The sequence below is a fragment of the Leopardus geoffroyi genome, chromosome E3, assembly GCF_018350155.1.
Source record: "Leopardus geoffroyi isolate Oge1 chromosome E3, O.geoffroyi_Oge1_pat1.0, whole genome shotgun sequence".
NCBI classification, from domain to species: domain Eukaryota; kingdom Metazoa; phylum Chordata; class Mammalia; order Carnivora; family Felidae; genus Leopardus; species Leopardus geoffroyi.
In genome coordinates, this window is record NC_059340.1 from 5,160,392 (window position 1) to 5,186,916 (window position 26,525).

Genomic DNA, 26,525 nt, shown 5'->3' on the forward strand with positions numbered 1-26,525 from the left:
TGTTACTGGTCCTGAGAGCAGAAGCCCTGTTGTCAGATAACTTTTCGTGGAATCTCGTCCTGCCGGAGACAAAAGCAAGCCCCTGTGGACCCAGACGGCTGTGGGCCATACAGTGACCAGTGTGGCCTCTCCCCCTGCTTCTATTTGCAAACTTAGAATTCCTTAGACGTATTGAAATAATCGAGTAATTATTGTCCTAAGTGCCTATGCTGTGGTGCCCTCCTACAGGATCTCATTTAATAGTTGCAGGAACTCTACACATGGGGGTCTTAGGCAACCCCCCTTCCCCAACCGCTGTGTCCTAATCCGAGAGCCCTCAAATACGTGACCCAAGTGGCCAGAGGGGCTCTGAAGATGTGGTTGAGGGGAGGGTCACGAAGCGGGGCACGATCCTGGATTGGCCGGGTGGGCCCAATCTACCCGGTGACTTAAAAATTGGAGAACCTTTCTCAGCTGATACCGAGGATGTAGGAAGGCAGCGTCGAGAAACTGGAAAAACAAAGAGATTCTCCTCTGGAGCCACCCGAAGGAACCAGTCCTGCTGGACTCCTAACTTAAAATCTTAAGATGATAAACTCGTGTTGCTTTAAGCCCCTAAGTTTGGAGTAATTTGTTTACGGCAGTGGAAGCCGCCTGGATTCCTGTGTTATGGTGAAGATAAACGCTGCGAGGCCACGCGGCAATTAACAGAGCTGGGAAAACCTGCATCAGGTGCGTCCAGCACCAGGTTGCCACCTGGACTTCTGGACCAGAGGGGCCGAGCCTTGTGGCTCAGCGGCTTCTCTGCCGGCGGTCCCTTTAAGGGCGGGGCGGGGCCTGTGGTTGCCTGGAGACCAGCCTCGGTCGGGACGCTCCGCAGTCGCCGCACCATCTCCGCCTCCTCCTGGCTGCGCCCCCCCCGCCCCCCCCCCACCCCCGCCGGAGACCGGAGCCGGGTGGGCGCCCCGCCGGTGGTCCTGCGTGCGCTGCGGCCAACTTCCCGGTCAGGTCCGGCTCTTCCTCCGCCGGGCGTTCGCGGCCCCCAGGACCTGAGCAGGTGCGGTGGGCAGGAGTTGCGGGGAACCCCAAGCTCAGAGAATGCGCGCCCCTTTTGTGCTGCCTAAGGAAGGAATAAATCGCCAGGGTAAAAGGGCCTCAAGCCAGGGGGACCAGAATATAAACAAAAGTTACTGGGAAACAGGCCTCGAGGAAGGAGATGGGCCTTAGATGCAGTGAAGATTTCACCCAGAGACCGCAAACCTATCTGTAGCAAAGGCTCACCTGGGCTTCCCTGGGCTAAGGGCTGGAGGGAGTAATGGCGTTTGAAGGACAAGAAAAGCGGGATCATGTTGGTGAGAGCAAAGCCTAGGGGTGTCGTTGACTGGCAGGTGGGGTGTCCAGAGGATGCCATCCAAGCAGAGGGTGTGGGGGTGTCCCCTTGGACCCCTCAGGGTGTGAGGAGGGACCAGACCTTGCCCTGCACCCCAGGACTCGTCTGTGTATATTGCTTGTTGCACTGAGATGTTTTCAATGAGGCCAGTTTGGGAGGCCATGAAAACTGTGGCTTTGGGGACCTGCCCGTCAGCTCCGTGACCTTGGGCAAAGGTCACACGGCTCCTTTTCTGGCACGGGAGGCACTCAGTCTGGCATATGGAGTGGGCAGCCCAAGATTTCAAGTTCAAACACAGGAAAGTGACATAGTAATCACAACATCATTGATAGTGTGCTGTATCCCACACTTCAGAGGTTTTCTGTGCATCATTTCATGTAATTCTTACAAATGAGACAAGGCCCTGTTTTTTGCTGTTTGGTATCTGAAGCAGATGGAGTTTAACCTGCTTAAGGACACACAGCTGGTGAGGGGCAGTGCAGGAACCTGAACGCAGCTCTTGAGCACTTTACCATGCAGATATATCTATATATAGATATATATAGATATATATTAGTTTACCTATTTTTTGAGAGAGGGAGAGAATCCCAAGCAGGCTCCCCAACTACCAGCACAGAGCCAGACGTGGGGCTCGAACCCATGGACCACAAGGTCATGACCCAAGCAGAAATCAAGAGTCAGAGGCTTAACTGATTGAGCCACCCAATCGCCCCTCCATGCAGACGTATTAAGAGATGGGCTTTCAAAGTAGGAATTGCCAGCGTGTAAGACATTAAGGGTTAAGTAGCCGTTTTTTAATGTATCGGGTTCCCTTCTTGCTGGAACACTATTTGAAAAGAAATGGTAGGCAGTGTTTCCAGTTTTTAAAAATTTTAGGAATGGGGTGCCTGGGTGGCTCAGTCAAACGACCGACTTCGGCTCTGATCATGATCTCGCAGTTCGTGGGTTCCAGCCCTGAGTCGGGCTCTGTGCTGACAGCTCAGAGCCTGGAGCCTGCTTCGGATTCTGTGTCTTCCTGTCTCTCTGCCTCTCCCCTGCTCATGCTCTGTTTCTCTCTCTCTCTCAAATACATAAACATTAAAAATAAAACAAAAAAATTTTAGGAACAACCAATGCGATATTTTTATAAATTGGTGATACTTGATAATCATAATTTTTCAAGCTTTATAAAGAGGAGAATGATAATGACATTGGGTTGTAAAGCTAAAATTTTAGCTACAGATGAAACCCGCAAGTCTGTAGAGCTACGATTTTTCTTTTTCAGATAAAACCGATCAACACTTTGAAACAAACAGCTCCCAACCGAAGGAATCATTTGATACTTACGTATATAAAGTAAACTTTAGGACTTCTAAAGACAATGGTGAAAGAAAAGAAAAGAGCGGACAAACGGGCGGATAAGTTTTCCCGCTCTCCCTCCACTGATAATCCAGACTTTTCCACACCAGACAGCAACGCTGCTAGACAAGAACTGTCCCCCAGGGCTGCCCCACCATTGGAAACGCATCTCAGTGAATCAGGGCTCAGAAAAGAGTCCAATGACGATGCCCAGCTGAATGAAGACGCCACTCAGTACGAAGAGCCCATTCTCACCAAACTCATAGTTGAAAGGTGAATTTGATGGGTTGCGTCTTCCCTGTTCCCCTTCCTAGAGCTTTCATGCTCTGTTCTCTCTCTCTCTCTCTGCCATCTCTTATCGTGGCTTCCCCTGTCACTCCCCTAGGTGACTGTAAAAGTCTGTGTCTTCAGCCCTGGTCTCTCTCCTGGAGTTTTATATTCAAATTTATAACTCCCTCCTGAACATCACCCAACCTGACTTCAAGCCCCTGTGTCCAAATCTGGACCGGAGTCCTGGCTCTATGACATCGACCCCATCCTTGAACCTTTCTGAGCCCCAGGGTCTTCACTGGGAAAAACACACCCCATAGATGGTTCCTCTGTGTGCTGCCATGCTCCGCCCCCCCCCCCCCCCCCCAGGCCCTGGGCTTCTCCATTGGTGCCTATTTCTTTTTCTTTTTCTTTTTTTAAAATTTTTTATGTTTGTTTATTTCTGAGACAGAGACAGAGCATGAGTGGGGGAAGGGCAGAGAGAGGGAGACACAGAATCCGAAGCAGGCTCCAGGCTCCGAGTTGTCAGCACAGAGCCCGACGTGGGGCTCGAACTCACAAACCGTGAGATCATGACCTGAGCTGAAGTCGGTCGCTCAACCGCCTGACCCACCCAGGCGCCCCATCCGTTGGTCCCTATTTCTGTACGGCACCACCATTTCCCTCCCTATTGGGGCTGCCCTCCTCCTGCCCTGCCCTTTTGTGTTTCTTTTTCCTCTCTGCTTCTCTCATTAACCCCTTTCTCTCTGCTCAGCTTCTTCATTCCCTCTTGACTGGGCTATTGGACTCCCTTCCTAAATATTTCCCTGCTTCTAGGCTCTTCCAGGCCTCCTGTATGGATTTGCCCTCCTAATTGTTTACATACATCACTCCCGGGATTAGTTACTTGTCTGTGTAACACGTCACCCCAGGGCATGGTGATTAAAACAAATATCTCACATAGTTTATGGGGGTCAAAAATCTGGGAGCAGCTTAGCTGGATGGTATCGGGTTAGGATCTCTGGAGGTCCAGCCAAGATGTGAGTCTAGACTGCCATCATCTGAAGGCTTGGCCGGCTGCACAGTCGGCTTTCAAAGGGGCTCCCTGGCAGGAGGCCTCAGTTCCTCGTCACACATCAGTATGTCCTTTGGTGTCCCCACCACCTAGCAGCTGGCTTCCTCACAGAGTAATCCAAGAGAGAGCTAGGGCAGAAGCCTTGTGTCTTTTAGGACCTGCTCTGTCATCACCCTCTGCCCTTTCTTTCTGTCTTTCTTTAAAATTGTTAATGTTTGTTTGTTTTTGAGAGAGAGACAGAGCGCAAGCCAGGGAGGGGCAGAGAGAGAGGGAGACACAGAATCCGAAGCAGGCTCCAGGCTCTGAACCATCAGCATAGAGACTGACATGGGGCTCGAACTCACAGACCTCGAGACCATGACCTGAGCTGAAGTTTAACCAACTGAGCCACCCAGGCGCCCATACCTCTGTCATTTCTGCAATACCCTAGTGGTCTCACGGGTCAGCCTTCTTCAGTGTGAGAGAGGATTCCACAAGGCTGTGGCTCCTAGGAGGTGAGAATTGCCCTGGGGCCATTTTGAGGCTGGCTGCCACATTCTTAAAAACTTTTGATGTCTTAACATTGTCTACAGAATAAAACCCCTGAGCCTGATACTCTGACCGCAGCCTGCCTCTCTCCTGTCAAACTCAAGAGCCCAGTTAGACTTTCCCCCACAATCTCATTTTTGTCTTTGCTTGCAAAGATGGCTTTGCTGGAGTGTTTGCTTCGCTTCTGAATGATCAAATTCCAACCTACTCTTCTGGTCCAAATCTTTTCTATTGATTCTTCCCAATAGGAAGTCATTTTGCCCAAAACTTTTTTTAATCATGCTTATCACTTTCTATCATGTTTTACTATATACCTAGTATGTACTACTTTCTATTACGTACATATGTAATATGGATGAATTACCATAATTTGTTTCCAAGTTTTAACTTCTCTACCAGGTGGAAAATTCTGTCCTAGCACAGACACGCCCAGAGTATCAAACACCAGACCTTAGGCATAGGGGATGCTCAGTCAAGATTTACGGTTTGAATGATTATCAGTGGCCATTTTTCTTTTCATTTCTTTTTATTTTTTTCTAAATATTGATTGTTTTGGGGGAGAGTGCAAATGGGGGAGGGGCAGAGAGAGGGGGACAGAGGATCCAAAGCGGGCTCCGTGCTGACAGGCAGACAGCAGAGAGCCCGATGTGGGGCTCGAACTCGCGAACCATGAGATCGTGACCTGAGCCAAAGTCGGACACCTAACCGACTGAGCCACCCAGGCGCCCCATCTTTTCACTTCTTAATTCACGGTATTCCCTATGCTGTACCCTTTACTCCCCGGGACTTCACAACTGGAAGCCTACCTCTCCCTCTCCCCCTCGCCCATTTGGCCGATCCCCCCACCCTCTTCTGCTCTGGCATCCACCAGCTCTCTGTATTTATGGGTCTGTTTTTGCACTTTGTTTGTTTTTGAGATTCCACATATAAGTGCAATTGTATATTTGTCTTTCTCTGACTTATTTCATGTATAATCCTCTCTAGCTCCACCCATATTGTTGCAAAAGGCAAGATCTCATTCTCTTTTGTAGCCGAGTAATATTCCAGTGCCTATATATACACCACAGCTTCTTTTTCCGTTCATCCATGGACGTACACTTGGGCTGCTTCCAAATCTTGGCTGCTATACACGATGCCGCCGTACACAGGGGTGCATTTATGTTTTTGAATTCGTGTTTTCATTTTCTTTGGGCAAATACCCGGTGGGGGGATTACTGGATCATATGGCTTTTTTATTTTCAATTTTTTGAGGTACCCTCATATGGTTTTCCAGAGTGGCTGTACCAATTTACATTCCCGCCAACAGTGCATGAGCGTTCCTTTCTCTCCACGTCCTCGCCAACACTTATTTCTTGCCTTTTTAAGTCTAGCCCTTCTAACAGGTGTGAGGTCATATCTCATTATGGTTTTGATTCGCATTTCCCTCATGGCGAGTGATGTTGAGCATCTATTCGTGCGTCTCTTGGCTTCCTGTGTATCTTCTTTGGAAAAAATGTGTATTCGGGTCCCCTGCCCATTTTTTAATTGGATCATTTGTATCTTGGTGTTGAGTTGTAGAAGTCTTTTATATATTTTATGCATTAACCCCTTATTGGACATTTCCTTTGCAAATATCTTCTTCTATTCAAGAGGTTGCCTTGTTTTGTTGGTGGTTTCCTTTGCTATGCAAAACCTTTCACGTGGATGTAGTCCCAGTACTTTATTTCTGCTTCTGTTTTCCTTGCTGAGGAATCATATCTAGAAAAATGTCGTTACAGCTGATGTCAGAGAAATTACTGCCTATGTTTTATTCTAGGAGTTTTATGCTTTCTGGTCTCACAGATCTTTAATCCATTAAAAAAATTGTTTTAATGTTTGTTTACTTTTGAGAGAGAGAGACACAGAGTGTGAGCCGGGGAGGGGTAGAGAGAAAGGGAGACACAGAAACCCAAGCAGGCTCCAGGCTCTGAGCTGTCAGCACAGAGCCTGACGTGGGGCTTGAACTCACGATCCTCAAGATCATGACCTGAGCTGAAGTCGGATGCTTAAATGACTGAGCCACCCGGGTGCCCCAGATTTGTAATCCATTTTGAGTCTTGTTTTGTACATGGTGTGATTTCGAAAGTGGTCTCATTGCACTCTTTGGCATGTATCTGTCCAGTTTTCCCACCACCATCTGAGAGGCTGTCTTTCCCCCTTTGTGTATTCTTGCCTCCTTTGTTGTAGATTAACTGACCGTGGAAGTGTGGCTTTAATGGACTGTCTGTTCTGTTCCATAGATCTATATGTCTATTCTTCTCCCAGTACCGTACTCTTTTGATAACTACCGCTTTGTAGTAGACCTTGAAATCTGGGATTGTGATGCCTCCAGCTTTATTTCTGTTCTTCAGGATGGCTATTCAGGGGCTTTTGTGGTTCCATACAAATCTTAGTGTTATTTGTTCTAGTCCTGTGAAAAATGCTGTTGGCATTCTGATAGGGATTTCATTGAATCTGTAGATTGCTTTGGGTAGGATGGACATCTTAACAATATTAATTCTTAATCCACGAGCACGGAATATCGTTTCATTCGTGTTGCCTTCAGTTTCTTTCATCTGTGTTTTATAGTTTTCAGAGTGTAGGTCAGGTCTTTCGCCACCTTGGTTAAATTTGTTCCTAGGTATTTTATTGTTTTTGGTGCAATCGTAAATGGAATTGTTTTCTTAATTTCTCTCTTATTTTATTAGTGTATTAGTGTATTCCATGTATTTCTGTATTCTGTTGATGTATAGAAGTGCAACCGAGGGGCGCCTGGATGGTTCAGTTGGTTAAGTGTCTGATTTTTGATTTTGGCTCAGGTCGTGATCCCAGGGTCATAGGATTGAGCTCTCTGCAGTGAGCATGGAGCCTGCTTCGGATTCTCTCTCCCTCTCTCTCTGCCCCTCCCCTGCTCGCATTCTCTCTCTCTGTCTCTCTGTCTCTCTCTCAAAATAAACAAACTTAAAAAGATTTTTAAAAATTATCATCATAAAAGACACGTAACGTAGAACTTCCTATTTTAACCATTTTAAGTGTACAATTCAGGGGCACTAAGTACCCTCATCGTGTTGTACAAGCATCACCACTGTCAATTTCCAGAACTTTTTCATCATCCCAGACCGAAACTGCCCAGAATAAACCCTCCCCTTCCATCTCTGCCCCTTTTCACTATTTCCTCCTGGCTGTTGGCTCTCCCTACAATCTCTTCTCCACACAGTGGCCATCCAGATGCTCTTTTTATGACATAAATCTGACCGTGGCCAGCTCCCCTCTTGGAACCTTCTCCTGATTCCTCCTAGAGGAACCCCACCCCCCACCCCAGCGTCTGTCTCCTGTCCTCTTCTCTTTCTCTCTCCTTCCTGTTCTCCAGCTGAGCTGCCCTCCTTTCTGTTGGCTGAACTTGAGCTGTTGGCTCCTTCCTGCCACAGGACCTTTGCACTTGCTGTACCCTCTTCCCAACATCCTCTTCCCAGAGTTCTTCTTAAGGCTGTTTGTTTTATGACCTGCACATCTCACTACAACTTCTGTGTCCTTCGAGAGGCCCTGACTGCCTGTACACAGCAGCTGCCTCCTTATTCTCAGCCTCATTCCCCCATCATGTCTGTCGTAAAAATTGAACATGATCCGGAATCCCTCTTGTTTGTTTGTTTCCTCTTTGCCGCCTGTCTCTCCGCAGTCAACTAGGGTCACCCGAGGGCAGGAACTTTCCAGTCTTGTTCACAGTGGCCCTCGGGGAACATATGTTGAATGAACGAATGTGAAATATTGTTTGTACTTCTTCATTGATGTTAATTATGACTTTAACCCACCATCGCTTGTGGTGGCTCACACCACTCATTACCTTGAGCTCTATTTCTTTGCAGCTATGAAGGGGAAAAAGTCCATGGGCTGTATGAGGGAGAAGGCTTTGCGGTCTTTCAAGGAGGCTGTACCTACCATGTGAGTTACACGTCTCGGGGATGGGCAGGGAGGGGAGGACGGTGAGAATATTCTGGGAGAGTCGGAGATTTGTATCTCCAGAAAAGTCTGTTGAGTCTTCAAAAGAAATTGAAAGTACTTACTGCTGATTTGACTTTGAACCCAGTTACCTATTTTAAGGTAAAACCATGGATCCACACCTCAGAAGTCATCATTTTAGATTGTTTTCTTTTCCTGATTTTTAATAAATGTTTATGTTAGAGAGAGAGAGACAGCATGAGCAGGGGAGGGGCAGAGAGAGAGGGAGACACAGAATCTGAAGCAGGGTCCAGGCTCTGAGCTGTCAGCACAGAGCCCAATGTGGGGCTCGAACTCGTGAACCATGAGATCATGACCTCAGCCGAAGTTGGATGCTTAACCGACGGCGCCCCCCTTTTCCTGACTTTCATTTATTGTCCAAACAACCTGAAGGCGACTGGAGCAAATAGCAAAGAGTAAAATCCCAGTGTTGTCACCCCTTTGCCATTAAATGCTTTGGACACGCCGTGTCCCTTTCATTCCTCGAATGGATGTGTCAGCATTTATAGGGCCTACTGATTTCGCAGATAATATCTTGAAACTTTTTTCATTTATGAATAATTTGCTGCCTTGCTGCATGCTTTTCGTAACTTAAATATTTTGTGGCAAAATATACATAAAACCTACCATTGTAACCATTTTTGAGTGTACAGTCGGGGGCATTAAGCACAGGACCCTCCCCAGCCTCCACCTCCAGAAACCTTCATCCTCCCAAACCGAGACTCTGGCCCCAGTTAAACACCAACCACCCCCGTGTCTTCCTCCGTAATATTTAAAATACTGCATAGCTCTCTGATTTACTGTTCATGACTACACCATAATTATTAGATCACTTTTGAAGTGTTTTCATTTTTTCCCCCATCATTAGCAATGGCACGGTAGATCATTCAGATTATCAAAGAAACGTGTGCTTTTTTAAAAAAATATAATTTACCGGGGCGCCTGGGTGGCTCAGTCGGTTAAGCATCCGACTTCAGCTCAGGGCATGATCTCGCCATCCGTGAGTTCAAGCCCCGCATCGGGTTCTGTGCTGACAGCTCGGAGCCCGGAGCCTGCTTCGGGTTCTGTGTCTCCCTCTCTCTGACCCTCCCCCGTTCATGCTCTTTCTCTGTCTCAAAAATAAATAAAAATTTAATTAAAAAAATAAATAATAAATAAAAATTAAAAATATAATTTATTGTCAAATTGGGTTCCATTCAACACCCAGTGCTCATCCCAACAGGTGCCCTCCTCCATGCCCATCACCCACTTTCCCCTCTCCCCCACTCCCCCATCAACCCTCAGTTCTCTGTATTTAAGAGTCTCTTATAGTTTGCCTCCCTCTCTCTCTGTTTGTAACTATTTTCCCCTCCCCCATGTTCTTCCGTTAAGTTTCTCAAGTTCCGCATATGAGTGAACACATAAGGTATCTGTCCTTCTCTGACTTATTTCGCTCAGCATGGCACCTTCCAGTTCCATCCAGGTTGCTGCAAATGGCAGGATTTCGTTCTTTCTCGTTGCCAAGTAGTATTCCATTGTAGCTATAAACCACATCTTCCTTATCCATTCGTCAGTCGATGGACATTTAGGCTCTCTCCATAATTTGGCTCTTGTTGAAAGTGCTGCTATAAACATTGGGGTAGAAACGTGTGTTTTCAATAAGAACAAATTTTTGTGGTTGGGGTCAGAAAACGTGGGTTTCAGTCCCCTGATTTCTTTTCCCCCCACTAAACATACAACATGTTCTTATTCCTGCATCATGTAAATTCTTAAAAACGCCATTAGCGTGGCTGAATAATAGTCACGAATGTGGCCGTCCCGTCTGGCCTCGGCCAGTTTTGGGATCAGCTGTTGCGTTCATGCTGATCAGTCTCCTTTCACCAATCGGGGCGCTAAGTGCACTGCTGTGTGAATAGGACTGAGTGTGAAGGCTGCTTGAGATCCTCTCTCTCCCCCCACCCCCTGCCTGCCTCTCTCCCCTGCCCAGTGGTCACTCTAAAATAAAAAAAAAATTAAAAATCAACCAGCGACACCCAGTTCTCGATTACACAAGATCGACCCCTCCCAGGCTGCTGAGGACACAGTATCGGCTCCCACTACCCCAGAGGGTCTTGTCTCTGGTGGCCTTCGGTCCACAGTGACCCGGTAGCTCCAGCCTGGCCCAGTGGCCTTGCCTTAACTGTTGATGTGGGGGCAAATACCCCTCCATTTCTGAGATCTCCTCCCCACCACTGCCTGCTGCTTGCTGGGTAAACTTTCCGTATTTTCCTCAGACTCAAATTATTTTGATTAAAAATAATCATCTGTTGGGGCGCCTGGGTGGCTCAGTCAGTTAAGCATCTGACTTTGGCTCAGGTCATGATCTCCCGGTTCATGAGTTCAAGCCCTGAGTCAGGGTCTGTGCTGACAGCTTGGAGCCTGGAGTCTGCTTCAGATTCTGTGTCTCCCTCTTTCTCTGCCCCTCTCCCACTTGTGCTCTGTCTCTGCCTCTGTCTGTCTCTCTCTCTCAAAAATGAATAAATGTTAAAAAAAATTCGTTTTAAATAATCATCATTCGGCTCTCCTTTAAATTGCGAGAGCGGCAGACCCAGCAGAATGACTCTACTGTGGCCCCAGGCCCCGAGTCAGACCGTGGGTATGTCACATGTTTAGATCACAATCCCCTAAAGATAGACAATAAAGCCAAACATTTCATGGAACATTTGCCCTTACCATGTAGACACAGCATGATCTTTTCTAGTGTAGTTTGTTAATTAAAGCGCCAGTTGTTGCGACCGTAATTGATTCCATAATACAAACAACAGCCGGCCTGCGGCTGGAAAGCCCCTGGTTGCCCCGTGGTTTTCCTCAATGCCAGCCTGTCTCCTGTGAAGCCCAGGCTAACCTGGACGCCTAACAAAATGTGTCTTCTTGCCAGTGAGTTAGGGCCGTGGTTCCTGAGTGCGGTCCTGGGGACCAGCAGCATTACCTGGGTATTTTTTTTTTTTTCAAAATGCTCATTCTTGGGCAACAGCCCAGACCTGCTGATGAATTAGAATCTCCAGGGTGGGCCCAGCAATCCCCAGGTGATTTCTGAAGCAAGCAAGAGTCTGAGATCCACTGAATTAGGGCAGTGTTACATATTCCCCCTTTGCCCACTGACTCTAACAAGGTGATTCTAAGGAACAACTAGGAGTACTCTTTTTTTTTCTGAGTTTATTATATACTTATTTTGAGAGGCACAGAGAGAGAGTGTGTGTGCACAAGCTGGGGAGGGGCAGAGAGAGAGAATCCCAAGCAGGTTCCGTGCTATCAGCACAGAGCCAGACGTGGGACTCGATCCCACAATCCGTGAGATCATGATCTGAGCTGAGATCTAGAGTCAGACGCTTAATGACTGAGCCCCCCCCCAGGCGGCCCAAACTGGGAGTACTTTTCAGCCTCGTTTTCTCTGATTACATTTAGGCATTCAGGCGTGCGAAGTTTTCGGTGACTAGTTCCTATGTGTTAACAACAGACACTAAATATAAGTGGACCCTCCTGACAACTGTGTATTGTCTACATAGAGGAATATTCAGGGGGCACGGGCGCACCCATACGGATAAGTCCCAGTAAGTGGAAAACAGACGAGCGTGCAATTTACAAATGGGGTACTTTCTAACATCCAGATAACGGTTTTAACCAGGTCTACCTGGTTTAAATAATTTTTTTTTTTAATTTTTTAACGTTTATTTATTTTTGAGACAGAGAGAGACAGAGCATGAACAGGGGAGGGTCAGAGAGAGAGAGGGAGACACAGAATCTGAAACAGGCTCCGGGCTCTGTGCTGTCAGCACAGAGCCCGACGCGGGGCTCGAACTCACAAACCGCGAGACCACAACCTGAGCCGAAGTCGGCCGCCCAACCGACTGAGCCACCCAGGCGCCCCGTTTAAATAATTTTTAAAAAATCCTTAAACTTTGAAATGCAAAACCAAAAGCATATGAATTCTTTTGCACTATGGAATTTTTACCTAGCTTAATTAGGAGAGGAAGACACAGACCGAACTTAAAACTCACGTTTAAGTGTCACACAGGACTGCTTGGTGTAGGTTTTGGGGAATTTGGATAAGCGTATTCATGCAGTGGAAGTGGGATGGGGCGCCTGGGTGGCTCAGTCGGTTAAACCCCCGACTTCGGCTCAGGCTGTGATCTCACGGCTCATGAGTTTGAGCCCCACATCAGGCTCTGTGCTGACGGCTCGGAGCCTGGAGCCTGATTCGGATTCTGTGTCTCCCTCTCTTTGTGACCCTCCCCCCTGAAAAATGAATAAACAGTTTAAAAAACAAAAAAATAAAAAAAAAAAGAAAGTGGGATAAGGCTCCATTCTGAGAACTAAAACCAGCTGTTACGTAGAGTCAATGGTCCTAAGGGTTTGTTGTTGTTCTGTTTTAAAGGGTATGTTTTCAGAAGGACTTATGCACGGACAAGGGACTTATGTTTGGGCCGATGGACTGAAATATGAGGTAAAGTATGTCGTATGTTATGGTTTTACACTGTAATTAACACAATGTAACGGTCAGCTTCCCACAATCAAACGTACTACTTTCACTACTTTCACAAGAGTAATTCAGCTCACGGGTCTAAAAAAGTCCACAGAACCCAGGCGCCTGGGCGACTCAGTAGCTGAAGCATCTGACTCTTGATTTCAGCTCAGGTCACGATCTCGCGGTTCGTGAGATTGAGCCCTGGGTTGAGCTCTGCGCTGACGGCTCAGAGCCTCCTTGAGATTCTGTCTCTCCCTCTCTCTCTGCCCCTCCCCTACTCTCTCTCTCTCTCAAAATAAAAAAAAAAAATAAACTTAAGAAAAAAAAAAGACCCCAGAACCCAAGAATACAGGTGAAAAGTAACTTGTTAACTGCACGGGACCCTCTGGCAATCGGTACTGTGTTCATCCTTATACTCTAGATGTCTCCTGGGCGGGCACAGCACCCGTGCATCTATTTGGCCTGGCTTACTCTTCACAAACACAAGTATAGTTTATTGTACACTCTCTTCTGTCCCTTTAGTCTTTGGAGATCACACCGTAGCTGTTCATCCAGATCTACCTAGTTTCACTGGCTGCTTTTATTCTGTGATGTGGGTTTCACTTAACCCATCTTGTCGGTTTAAAGGGAATATGTATTTTTTAAATCGATTGCTAGAAGGCTGTTCTCAAACTCGCGATTGCAGGGTTGCTAGTGATGGGGTTTATAAGTGGTAGTGATGACCTTGAAAACCTATGCACATATGCTCATATTCAAATAGCAGCCAGGTGAGGGAAGCAGAGACAAGTGCCGGCCAGGTGGGCAGTTCACTGGGCCTGAGAGTGGGAGACAAGCCACAGAGGTGGAGGGGCCCCTGAAGATCTGGTGGTTTGGGGCCAGCCTTTCCAGGGACATTCTTCCCCTGCAACACCCTGGCTTCTAGCCTGTGGCCCTTGGTTTATCGTCTCTGGAAGTTTGAAGGCGGGACTCCTAGGAGGCACAGACCCTCCCACGCCAGCCTAGACAGGAGGGTTTATGGGTGGGATTTGGGCTGTCACAGAAGTATCTTCAGGGAGGTCAGCTGGCCTCATGGGATCTGGCCGGCGATCAGGCCAGGCTACCCTGTCCTCTTTTCTCCATTGGCTGGCCGCCTCCAGCCAGGTCTCCTTCCTGAGAGAGAATCCAGTGGCTCAGGGCTGTGGTGCATGGAACTGCGTGCTGCCCACTCAGCTGACGTCCTGGCCCCTAGCAAAGCGGATTCTCCGGAAGTCACCCACGGGGCGGGCGGTTGGCTGGTGTGTCTACGGAATATTTTGATGGACCACAGGCAGAAAGAAGGGTTTCCGTGAGTTGATCACTAAGCCGGGCTAATCACCAGAGTCCCCTGGAGAGAACACAGGATGCCAGGGCATTGGGCCTCCTTCGAGGTGGGTTCCAAGACTCTAAAGTTCCCGAGGCCGGGATCGCAAACCACCACTGTTCCACGTCACCTGTTTGCTTCTTGGAGCCTTCTCTGCACTCAGCTATTTTATCCTGCTGGTGCTTCTGCCCAGGAGAGGGGAGGTGAGAGAGGATGGAGTGTGTAGAGAAGGAGGGAGGAGGGTGGAGGCTGGGCGAGGGGGGCGGATACTCCACTGCTTCCGTGGAGGAGAGACAGGAATAGTATCCAGTAGTCAAGGAGGCATCTCAGTCTGCCCATAGGAGAGGGGTCTCTCTACTGCCTTCTTTCTCTCACTCTCAGGGTCGTTTTGCCCTAGGGGGAGTTTGTGAAGAACATGCCCATGAAGCATGGCGTGTACACGTGGCCGGATGGCAGCACCTATGAAGGAGAAGTGATACACGGCGTGAGGCACGGATTTGGTATGTTCGTATGTGGCACGCACCCCGTGTCCTACATCGGCCAATGGTGTCACGGCAAGAGACACGGGAAGGTGGGTGAGGCAGCCACTTGACTCCCGTCCGTAGATAGGATGAACAAATAGAGGTGTGGGAGGTAAGGGGCTGTCCTACAACTATGGTCCCTTCTTGTTTATTGACGTGAAATCCACATCACACGAAACTCACCATTTCAGAGTCTGCAATTCAGCGGCATTCAGTGCATTCTCAGTGCTGTGAGACTACCACCTCTAGTCTCTAGTCCCAGAACATTTTCATCCACCCTCCAAAGTACAGCCCTGTACCCACCAGGCAGTTATTTCCCACCCGGACCCCCCGGTGGCCACCATTCTGCTTCCTGTCTCTATGGGTTTACCTTCTCTGGATGTTTCATGTGAATGGAACCCTATGTTATGTGGCCTTTTGGATCTGGCTTTTTTTATTCAGCATCATGTTTTTGAGATCCATCCATGTTGTAGGTACTTAATTCTTTTTTGTGGCTAATAGTCCACCATATGGATGGACCACATTTTGTTTATCTGTTCATCCATTGATGGGCACTTGGGCTCTTTCCATCTTTTGGCTTCTGTGAATAGCACCACTATGAACGCGTGTGTAAGGATTATTTGGGTACTTGTCTTCAGTTCTCTGGCGTATAAACCTAGGAGTGGAGTATGGTAACTCGATGTTTAACGCTTTGAGGAACCTCCCAACTGTTTTCCACAGCATCTGGCCCAATTTACATTCTCACCACTACCACAGGTGATACTTTTAAGCAAGGTTGCTGTTTCTGGCACTATTGGCTTTTGTATCGGATGATAAAATACCGCAGCAGTGTTTTCATAAAATGTTATAAGAAAAGAAACAGTCTACCATTATAATCATCATTCGACTCGAATATAGACAATTCTGTCCATTGGCTTCCCTTCCTTTCCCTTCCCTTGTTCAGCTCATAGTGGACCAATTCAGACTGGGGGTGGTGGCAGCTTCTAGACAACGGCCCCCGGATGGCTGCACGAAGGAACAAGCCAGCTTAGTAATGGAGAAGAAGATAGAAAAATCACACACTCACACACACAAAGAGATAAACCACTGAATAAAGAAGCAACCTGGGGTCATTCAGTGAAGGTCCTCATGCGTGCATGGTGACTAGTACTTTTCGTCAGAGGAGTCACTGAAGAAAGGTTACACCATGTTCACTTAAACTTGGAGGCAGTCTTGGGGCGCCTGGGTGGCTCAGCCAGTTAAGCGTCTGACTTTGGCTCAGGTCATGATCTCATGTCTTGGGGTGCCTGGGTGGCTCAGCCGGTTAAGCGTCTGACTTTGGCTCAGGTCACGATCTCATGGTTCGTGAGTTTGAGCCCCGCGTTGGGCTCTCTGCTGACGGCTCAGAGCCTGGAGCCTGCTTCGGATTCTGCGTCTCCTCCTCTCTCTGCCCCTCCCCTGCTCCTGCTCTGTCTCTCTCTGTCTCTCAAAAATAAATAAATGTTAAACTCGGAGGAAGTCAAATAAGGTGACAAATGGGTAAAACGAAAGTGGTTTAGGTACATAAAAGGGACTGGCCATCAGTTACACAGAAGGTGCTACTACTCGGTTTAGGTAACAACACAACGGGATTGTTCAGGTACTTACTTGACTCACAGTTATCGAATATAATATATATAATATAATGATTAGCCCTAATGTGACGCCTCACTATTAAGGAGTCATTGATTGGTGGCATCTCTTTCTTACTTGGTGGATACTTCACCATTTTCTCGATTACAAGACAGAAACATATCATGGATTAAATGTCTTGTCTTCATAGGACATTGACTTCCACATAGTTCGGACTCCTTTAATTTATCTTTGCCTTTAATAAACATTTGCTGTATGACTTGCTTTGTTAAAATGATATTATTTGTTTTAGGGCTCTATTTATTACAATCAAGAAGGTACCTCTTGGTACGAGGGGGACTGGGTATACAACATCAAAAACGGCTGGGGGATAAGATGGTAAGTATTACCACGGCCGCTCTGGGGGTGTGGGGGGAAAGGGTGTGGGGGCCCAAATGATTTTCACTTAGGTGCTTAAAGATAAGGTGCAGAGGGGCACCTGGGTGGCTCAGTTGATTAAGCGTCCAACTCTTGATTTTGGCTCAGGTCATGATCTCAAGGTTCGTGGGTTCGAGCCTCATATTGGACTCCATGCTGACAGCACAGAGCCTGCTTGGGATTCTCTCTCCCTCTCTCTTCCCCTCCCTGCTTGTTCTCTCTCTTCTCTTTCTCAAAATAAATAAACTTTGAAAAAGAAGATAAGGTGCAGAAATTTCGGAGAACACATTTTCTATATAAGCAGGGCGGAATATTTCAGTTCACCCCAATGGAATCTCCATAGTGATGAAAATATTCCACAGAAAATTTAAAGGAACGTTATGTTAAATGAGATCTAATGATACAACCATACTTTATCACGTGTAGAAACTTTGTTCTCTCGTTCATGGATATCTCGAATGTTTTCAGAAGACTCTTGACATGTTTGCTTGATTTTAGATCGAGCTGATGGAGTCATATATTTTAAGGATTGAAATATTTGGGGGCGAGGGGTGCATGGGTGGCTTAGTCAGTTAAGCATCTGACTTCATCTCAGGTCATGATCTCATGCTTCGTGGGTTCAAGCCCCACATTGGGCTCTGTGCTGACAGCCCAGAGCCGGGAGCCTGCTTCGGAGTCTGTCTGTCTGTCTGTCTGTCTCTCTCTCTCTCTCTCTCTCTCTCTCTCTGTCTGTCTCTGTCTCTCTCCCTCTTCCACTCTCCTATTTGCACTCTGTTTCTCTGTCTCTCAAAAATAAATGTTAAAAAACATTTTTTATTTTTTATTTATTTATTTATTTTTTCAACGTTTATTTATTTCTGGGACAGAGAGAGACAGAGCATGAACGGGGGAGGGGCAGAGAGAGAGGGAGACACAGAATCGGAAACAGGCTCCAGGCTCTGAGCCATCAGCCCAGAGCCCGACGCGGGGCTCGAACTCACGGACCGCGAGATCGTGACCTGGCTGAAGTCGGACGCTTAACCGACTGCGCCACCCAGGCGCCCCAAAAAACATTTTTAAAAAAAAGGGAGCAAAATGTTAACTAATCATACTACTATACGGAGTTGTTTTTAAAAGATTTAAAATCCCTGCTCTTATCCTCCTTATCACCTTAATTAAATGATCAGAGGATTTAATAAAGTGGGTTGTCTTATCCCTAAGATGATGATTTTTACCACCTGTCCATTTGAGGAGACCATATGGGCACAAGGGTTGGATTTCTTCAGAGGTGTTTAGAGAAAAACTTGAAAGGACAGTCTTCTTAGGGGCGCCTGGGTGGCTCAGTTGGTTTAGCATCAGACTTCGCCTCAGGTCATGATCTCGAGCTTCATGAATTTGAGCCCGATGTCGGGCTCTGTGCTGACAGCTCGGAGCCTGGAGCCTGCCTCGGATTCTGTGTCTCCCTCCCTCTCTGCCCCTCCCCTGCTTGAGCTCTGTCTCTTTCTGTTTCAGAAAAATAGGTAAACATTTTAAAAAATGTAAAAGAAAGTCTTCCTAAAGATAAGTGTTGTATATAAAATAACTGATTGTTTTTCATTTTTCTCGGTCCCAGTTACAAGTCTGGAAACATATATGAAGGTCAGTGGGAGGACAACGTGCGTCACGGGGAAGGCAGGATGAGGTGGCTGACGACCAACGAAGAGTACACGGGGCAGTGGGAGAAGGGCGTCCAGGTATGGCGCCCGTGGGTGTGACCCGAATGCACCCAGACGGGGACGCTGCTGATGCCCTGCACACGCGTCACTTGGTATATCATCCGGTCACCTGAAACTTCAGCACTGCTAAATTTAGAAACCCAAAGTATGATTTGCTGGTCCAGACCATCTTTTTTTAGTGCCATTTTACTATTTAGGTTTCTCTAAAGGTCTTACACACGGGTGAGCAACAAAATGGTTTTTTTAAATATTTATTTTGAGAGAGAAAGAGTGTGTGAGTCACGGGGGCGGCAGAGAAAGAGGGAGAGAGAGAACCCCAAGCAGCCTCCACATGGTCAGTGCAATCTGTGGGCTCGGCCCCACAAGCCATGAGATCGTGACCTGAGCCAAAACCAAGAGTCGGACCCTGAACCTACTGATCCACCTAGGCGCCCCCAAGCAAGCAGATCTCAATTCCCATGGCTCGTGTGTAGACCAAGACTATTATCTATGCCTTAGGAGCTGTGTATTTCCCGCACAGAAAAGAAAGGCTTCATACAGTTAGTTTTATATGGTTTATACAAACTTGGGTTTTCTGATAATATCTGCATTTTTTTTTTAATTTTTTTTTCAACGTTTATTTATTTTTGGGACAGAGAGAGACAGAGCATGAATGGGGGAGGGTCAGAGAGAGGGAGATACAGAATCGGAAACAGGCTCCAGGCTCTGAGCCATCAGCCCAGAGCCCGACGCGGGGCTCGAACTCACGGACCGCGAGATCGTGACCTGGCTGAAGTCGGACGCTTAACCGACTGCGCCACCCAGGCGCCCCAATATCTGCATATTAATCTGGTAATTGGGGGCCTTGCTGAACTCACATAATAGTTCTGGTCAGTATTTTGTAGGTTCTTTGGGATTTTTTAATATAGACAATCCCGAGCACGGGTGCAGGGGCAGACAGCCTCTCATTGGGCCTGAGCCTAGTGGGAAAGCATTCAGTCTTTCATCATGGGCGATGTTTGCTGTGGGTTTTTCAGGGATGCTCTTTATCAGGAAGAGCCATCATTTATTAGGAGGAAGCGCTCTCATTCTTCATTTGCTTACAGTTTTTATCATGAATGGATGTGAAGTTTGTCCAGTGCTTTTCTGCCTCCATCGGGAGGATCTGTGTGGTTTTTCTTCTCTAGTCTGTTGATCATGTTGAATTACATTGATTTATTTTCTTAAAAAAATTATTTTACTATTATTTTACTATTAAACTAAAATTATTAAGTTTTTAATTTTAATTCCAGTTAACGTACAGTATTGTTATTAGTTTCAGGTGTTCAACTTAGTGATTCAACACTTGTATACATCACCCTGTGCTCATCATGACAAGTGCCTTCATCCCAGCACCTGTTTCTTCCACCCTCCTGCCCACCTCCCCTCTGGCAACCATCACTTTGTTCTCTGTAGTTAAGAGTCTGTTTCCTGCCTCGACTCTCTCTCGCTCTCTCTCCGTTTTTTTCCCTTTTCTTGTTTTGCTTCTTAACTTGGCTTGTATTTGTCTTTCTCTGACTCATTTTGTTTAGCATTAACGTCTCTAGCTCCATCCATGTCGTTGCAAATGGCCACATAATCTTTTCGACGGCTGAGTAATATTCCATTGTGCGTGTGTGTGTGTGTGTGTGTGTGTGCGCGCGCGCTCGCATGTGTGCATGTACCACATCTTCTTTACCCATTCATCAGTCAGTGGACACAGCTCCTTCCATATCTGGGCTGTTGAAAATAACGCTGCTATAAACATGGGGGTGCATGTACCTTTCAATTAGTGTTTTTCTATTCTTTGGGTAAATAGTAGTGTGATTGCTGGATTCTAAGATAGTTCTACTTTCAGTGTTTTGAGGAACCTCCATACTGTTCTCCACAGTGCCTGCACCAGTTTGCATTCCCACCAACAGTGCAAGAGGGTTCCCTTTTCTCCACATCCTCACCAACACCTGTTGTTTCTTGTGGTGTCGATTTTAGCCATTCTGACAGGTGTGAGGTGATACCTCATCATCGTTTTGATTTGCATTTCCCTGACGATGAGTGGTCACGAGCATCTTTTCACGTGTCTCTTGGCCATCTGTATATCTTCTTTGGAGAAATGTCTGTTTGTGTCTTTTGCCCATTTTTTAATTGGATTGTTTTTTGGGTGTTGAGATTTCTGAGTTCTGTGTATATTTTGGATTCTAGCCCTTTATCGGATATGTTATTTGCAGACATCTTCTCCCATTCCGTTGGTTGCGTTTTGGTTTTGTTGATTGTTTCCTTCACTGTGCAGAAGCTTTTTGTCTTGATGAGGTCCCAATAGTTTATTTTTGCTTTTGTTTCTCTTGCTTCAGGAGACAGATCTAGAAAAAAACTGCTACAGCCGATGTCAGAGAAATTGCTGCATATGCTCTTTGCTAGGATTTTTATGGTTTCAGGTCTCACGTTTAGGTCCTTAGTCCATTTTGAATTTTTTTCTCTATATAGTGTAAGAAAGTGGTCCAGTTTCATTCTTTTGTATGTGCCTCTCCAGTTTTCCCATTAGCATATGTTGAAAAGACAGTCTTTTCTTTAAAAATAGTTATTTTTTTAAGTTTATTTTTTGAGACAGCACAAGTGGGGAAGGGGGGGAGAGAGAGAGAGAGAGAGAGAGAGAGAGAGAGAGAGAATGAGAATGAGAGTATGTCAAGCAGGCTCCATGCTGCCAGGGCAGAGCCCAATATGGGACTCAGACTCAGGAAACTGTGAGATCATGACCTGAGCTGAAACCGAGTCGGGTGCTTAACCAACTGAGCCACCCAGGTGCCCCTGTGTTGTTGTTGTTGTTGTTTATTTTTTTATTTCTTTTGAGAGAGACAGAATGTGAGCAGGAGAGGGGCAGAAAGACAGGGAGACATCCAAGCAGGCTCTGTGCACGGTTGGCACAGAGCCCGATGCAGAGCTCGAACTCACGAAACTGTGAGATCATACCTGAGCCGAAATCAAGAGCTGGACACTCAACTGACTGAGCCACCCAGGTGCCCTGAGACTGTCTTTTTCCCGTTGGATACTCTTTCCTGCTTTGTCGAAGATTAATTGCCCATATAATAGTGGTTTTATTTCTGGAGTTTCTATTCTGTTCTATTGATTTATGTGTCTGTTTTTGTGCCGATACCAATTACTACAGCTTTGTAATAGAACTTGAAGTCCAGAGTCATGATGCCTCCAGTTTTGCTTTTCTTTTTCAAGATTGCTTTGGCTATTTGGGGTCTTCTGTGGTTCCATACAGATTTTAGGATTGTTTTTTTCTAATTCTGTGAGAAAAGCTGATGATACTTTGATAGAGTTTGTGTTAAATCTGTGGATTGCTGTGGGTAGTATAGACATTTTAACGGTATTTGTTCTTTTAATCCATGAGTATGGAGTGTCTTTTCATTTCTTTGCGTCTTCTTCAGTTTCTTTCATCAGTGTTTTATAGTTTTCAGAGTATAGGTCTTTCACCTTTTTGATTAGTTTCATTCCTAGGTATCTTATTATTTTTGGGTGCAATGGTAAATGGGTTTTCTTAGTTTCTGTTTCTGCTGTTTCCTTATTGATCTATAGAAATCCAACAGATTTCTGTATGTTGCTTTTGTATCCTGTAACCTTACCAGATTCGTTGTTCAGTTCTAGTAGTATTTTGGTGGAGTCTTACAGGTTTTCTATACTGAATATCATGTCATCTGCAAGTAGTGAAAGTTTGGCTTCTTCTTTGCTGATTCGGGTGCCTTTCATTTCTTTTTGTTGTCTGATTGCTGTGAGTAGGACTTCTAGTACTATGTTGAATAACAATGGTGAGAATGGATATTTTTGTCTTGCTCCTGATCATATTGGAAAAGCTCTCAGTTTTTCCCCATTAAGGATGGTATTAGCTGTGGGTTTTTCATATGTGGCCTTTATTACATTGGGGTATGTTCTAAATCTCCTTTGTTGAGGGTGTTTATCATTGAATGGATGTTGTACTTTGTCAAATGCCTTTTCTGCCTCTACTGAAATGATCATGTGGTTCTTGTCCTTTCTCCTATCGATGTGATGTGTCACATTGATTGATTAGTGAATATTGAACCACCCTCATAACCCAGGAATAAATACCACTTGATTGTGGTGAATGATTTTTTTAATGTATTGTTGGATTTGGTTTGCTAGTATTTTATTAAGAATTTTTGCATCCATGTTCCTCAGGGATACTGGCCTGTGGTTCTCTCTTTTTTTTAACTTTTATTTTTTATTTTAGAGGGTGAGGGGATGGGCAGAGGGGGAGAGAGAGAGAAAGAGAGACAGAGAGAGAATATGAATATGAATGAATGAATCTTAAGCAGGTTCCATGCTAAGAATGGAGCCCAGTATGGAGCTCAATCCCACTACCCTGGGATCGTGACCTGAGCCGAAATCAGGAGCCAGATGCAACTGACTGAGCCACCCAGGCACCCCTCTGGTTCTCTTTGTTAGTGGATGTTTTATCTGGTTTTGGTATTAGGGTAATACTGGCCTCATAGAATTAATTTGGAAGTTTTCCTTTTCTATGTTTTGGAATAGTTTGAGAAGAATAGGCATTAACTCTTCTTTAAATGTTTGGTAGAATCTGGTCCTGGACTTCTGTTTGTTGGGAGGTTGTTTTTTTATTATTATTATTATTATTATTATTACTGAGTCAATTTCTTTGCTGGTTATTAGTCTATTCAAATGTTCTATTTCCTCCTATTTTGGTTTTGATAGTTTATATGTTTCTAGGAATGTATCCATTTCTTCCAGGTTGTTCCACTTCATTAGCCTATAGTTTTTCATAACATTCTCTTAGGATTGTTCATATTTTTGAGGTGTTGGTTGTTATTTCTCCTCTCTCATTTGTGATTTTATTTGTTTGAGGCTTTTCTCTTTTTTTCTTGATAATTCTGGCTGGAAGTTTATCAATTTTGTTGATTGTTTTTCAAAGAACTAGCTCCTGGTTTCATTGATCTGTTCTATTATTATTTTTAGTTTCTATATCATTTACTTTTGCTCTAGCCTTTATCATTTCCTTCCTTCTGCTGATTTTAAGTTTTGTCTGTTGTTCTTTTTCTAGCTCCTTTAGGTGCAAATTTAGGTTGTTTATTTGAGATTTTTCTGGCTTCTTGAGGTAGGCCTATATTGCTGTATACTTTCTTCTTAGGTCTGCTTTTGCTGCATCCCAAAGGTTTTGAGCCATCGTGTTTTCATTTTCATTTATTTCCATGTACTTTTTAATTTCTTCTTTGAGTTACTGGTTAACCCATTCATGCTTCAGTAGGATGTTCTTTAACTTCCATGTATTTGTGGTCTTTCCAAATTTTTTTTCTTGGGGTTGACTTCTAGTTTCATAACATTGTGGTCATATGCATGGTATGATTGCAATCTTCTTGAATTTGTTGAGGTTTGTTTTGTGGGCTAATACATGATCCATTCTGGAGAATGTTCCATGTGCACTCAAATGAGTATTCTACAGGGGCGCCTGGGTGGCGCAGTCGGTTGAGCGTCCGACTTCAGCCAGGTCACGATCTCGCGGTCCGTGAGTTTGAGCCCCGCGTCGGGCTCTGGGCTGATGGCTCAGAGCCTGGAGCCTGTTTCCGATTCTGTGTCTCCCTCTCTCTCTGCCCCTCCCCCGTTCATACTCTGTCTCTCTCTGTCCCAAAAATAAATAAACGTTGAAAAAAAAAAATGAGTATTCTACTGTTTTAAAATGGAATGTTCTGAATGTATCTGTTAAGTCCATCTGGTTCAGCATGTCATTCAAAGCCATTATTTCCTTGTTGATTCTGTTTAGATGATCTGTCCATTGATGTCAGTGGGGTGTTAAAGCCCCCTGCTATTATTGTATTATTATAAATTAGTTCCTTTATGTTTGTTATTAACTGTTTTATGTATTTGGGTGCTTTCATGTTGGGTGCATAAATATTTACAATTGTTAGATCTTGTTGTATTGTCCTCTTTATGATGATACAGTATCCTCCTTTGTCTTTTGCTACAGTCTTTGTTTTATTTTTATTTTTTTTAAGTGTTTGTATTTTTGAGAGAGAGAGAGAGCAGGGAAGGGGCAGAGAGAGAGGGAGACACAGAATCCAAAGAAAGCTCCAGGTCCTAAGCTGTCAGCACAGAGCCTGATGTGGGGCTCAGACTCACAAGCTGTGAGATCATGACCTGAGCAGAAGTCAGATGCTTAACCGACTAAGCCACCCAGGTGCCCCCACAGTCTTTTTTTTAAGGTCTATTTTATCTGATGTAAGTATTGTTACTCTGGCTTTCTTTTGCCATCAATTTGCGTGATAGATGTTTCTCCATCCCCTCACTTTAAATACATTGATTGATTTTCAGATGTTGAATGAACCTTGTATTCTAGTAATATCAACCTGACGTGACCATGATTATATTATCCTTTTTATATGTTGCTAGATTCAATGTCCTAATACTTTGTTGAAAATTTTTGTGTCTATGATCATTAGGGATTTTGATCTTTAGTATTCTTTAGTATTCATTTCCATATCTTTGCCAGATTTTAGTAACCAGGGTAATGTTGCCACATAAAATGAGTTGGAAAGTGTTCTCTTTAATTTCCTGAGTTTGTAGAATTGGTATTCTCTCTTCTGGAGCCATTTACCTGAAGATTCCAGTGAAGATTTCTGGGACTGGAGCTGTCTTTGTGACAAGATTAACAATAAGTTAACTGTATATTAACTATAAAATAACACTTAAAAAATAGATAATGCACTATTCAGGTTATCTGTTTCTTCTTGAGTAAATTTTGGAAGTTTGTGTTATTGAAGGAATTTGTCCATTTCATAGAAATTTATTAGCATATGGTTGTGCATAATATTCTCTTGTTATTCTTTTAATCCATATTATAGGAGATCTATAGTGATGTTCTCTGTTTCTTCTGGTATCGGTACTTTGCGTTTTCTCTTTTTTCTTCAGTCCTGGCTAGAGATGTAGCCATGTCATGAAAATTCTGTAAGAGCCAGTTTTAGTGCTATTTATTTTCTCTTGATGGTTTTGAGTTTTTAAATTGATACCTGCTCTTTGCTATTATTTTCCTTCTACGTGCTTCAGGTTTACTATGCTCTTCTCCTTGAGTTGTACTATGGAAGTTCTATTGATTTGAGACATTTCTTCTTTTCTAATACAAACATTTAATACTAAAATTTTTTCTCCTAACACTGCTTTATCTGTATTCCATTAATTCTGATATGCTTTTAACTTTTGTTCAGTTCAAATATTTTCTAATTTCCCTATGGCTTCCTCTTTTGAATATAAATTATTTTGATGTATATTGCTTAATTTCCAAATGTTTGGAGACTTTTTCCAGATTTCTTTCTGTTGTTGATTTTTTGTTTAATTCTATTGTGATCAGAGAACATACTTTGTGTTCTTTACACACTTATTACATTTCTTTTAAATATGTTGTGGTTTATTTTATGGCCCAGAATATGGTCTTTTTCAGTGAATGTTATGTGCATTTCTGCTTTTGTTGAATGGAGTATTCTGTGGATGCCAATTAGATCAAGTTGGTTGGTAGTGTTGTTCTTTATCACATTTCTTCTATAGCACATTACTCTCTTCTGTCTACTTTTTCTACCCATTTCTCAGAGGAGAGTGTTGAAGTGTCCAAATACAATTGTAGATTTGTCTATTTCTTCCAAATCTATCAATTTTTGTTTTATATATTTTAAGGCTCTGTTGTTACGTGTAGGATTGTTATGTCTTCTTGGTGAGTTGACCCTTTTTATCATGTTGTAATGTCCCTCTTTAGCCCTGATAATTTCTATTCCTCTGAAGTCTTTTCTGATAGGAATAGAGCTACCCCAGGTTTCTTTTTAGTTTTTAATTGTGGTAAAACACACATAACACAAAATTTACCATCTTAACCATTCTTAAGTGTCCAATTCAGGG

At 44.7% G+C, this 26,525-nt stretch overlaps 1 protein-coding gene across 3 annotated transcripts in view; it reads left to right on the top strand.

Annotated features, from left to right (window-relative positions):
• Positions 1-867: 867 nt before the first annotated feature.
• The window catches only part of RSPH10B (radial spoke head 10 homolog B), a 63,563-nt gene continuing 37,905 nt past the window's right edge, over positions 868-26,525 (top strand). For all 3 annotated transcript variants that reach the window (XM_045461032.1, XM_045461034.1, XM_045461033.1), the window contains exons 1-7: positions 868-1,036; positions 2,634-2,980; positions 8,420-8,495; positions 12,946-13,014; positions 14,772-14,945; positions 16,799-16,884; positions 18,515-18,635. In XM_045461032.1, coding sequence (XP_045316988.1) covers positions 2,730-2,980; positions 8,420-8,495; positions 12,946-13,014; positions 14,772-14,945; positions 16,799-16,884; positions 18,515-18,635 — 777 coding nt within the window. In that variant the 5' untranslated portion in view covers positions 868-1,036; positions 2,634-2,729. The remainder of the gene's footprint in view (positions 1,037-2,633; positions 2,981-8,419; positions 8,496-12,945; positions 13,015-14,771; positions 14,946-16,798; positions 16,885-18,514; positions 18,636-26,525) is intronic.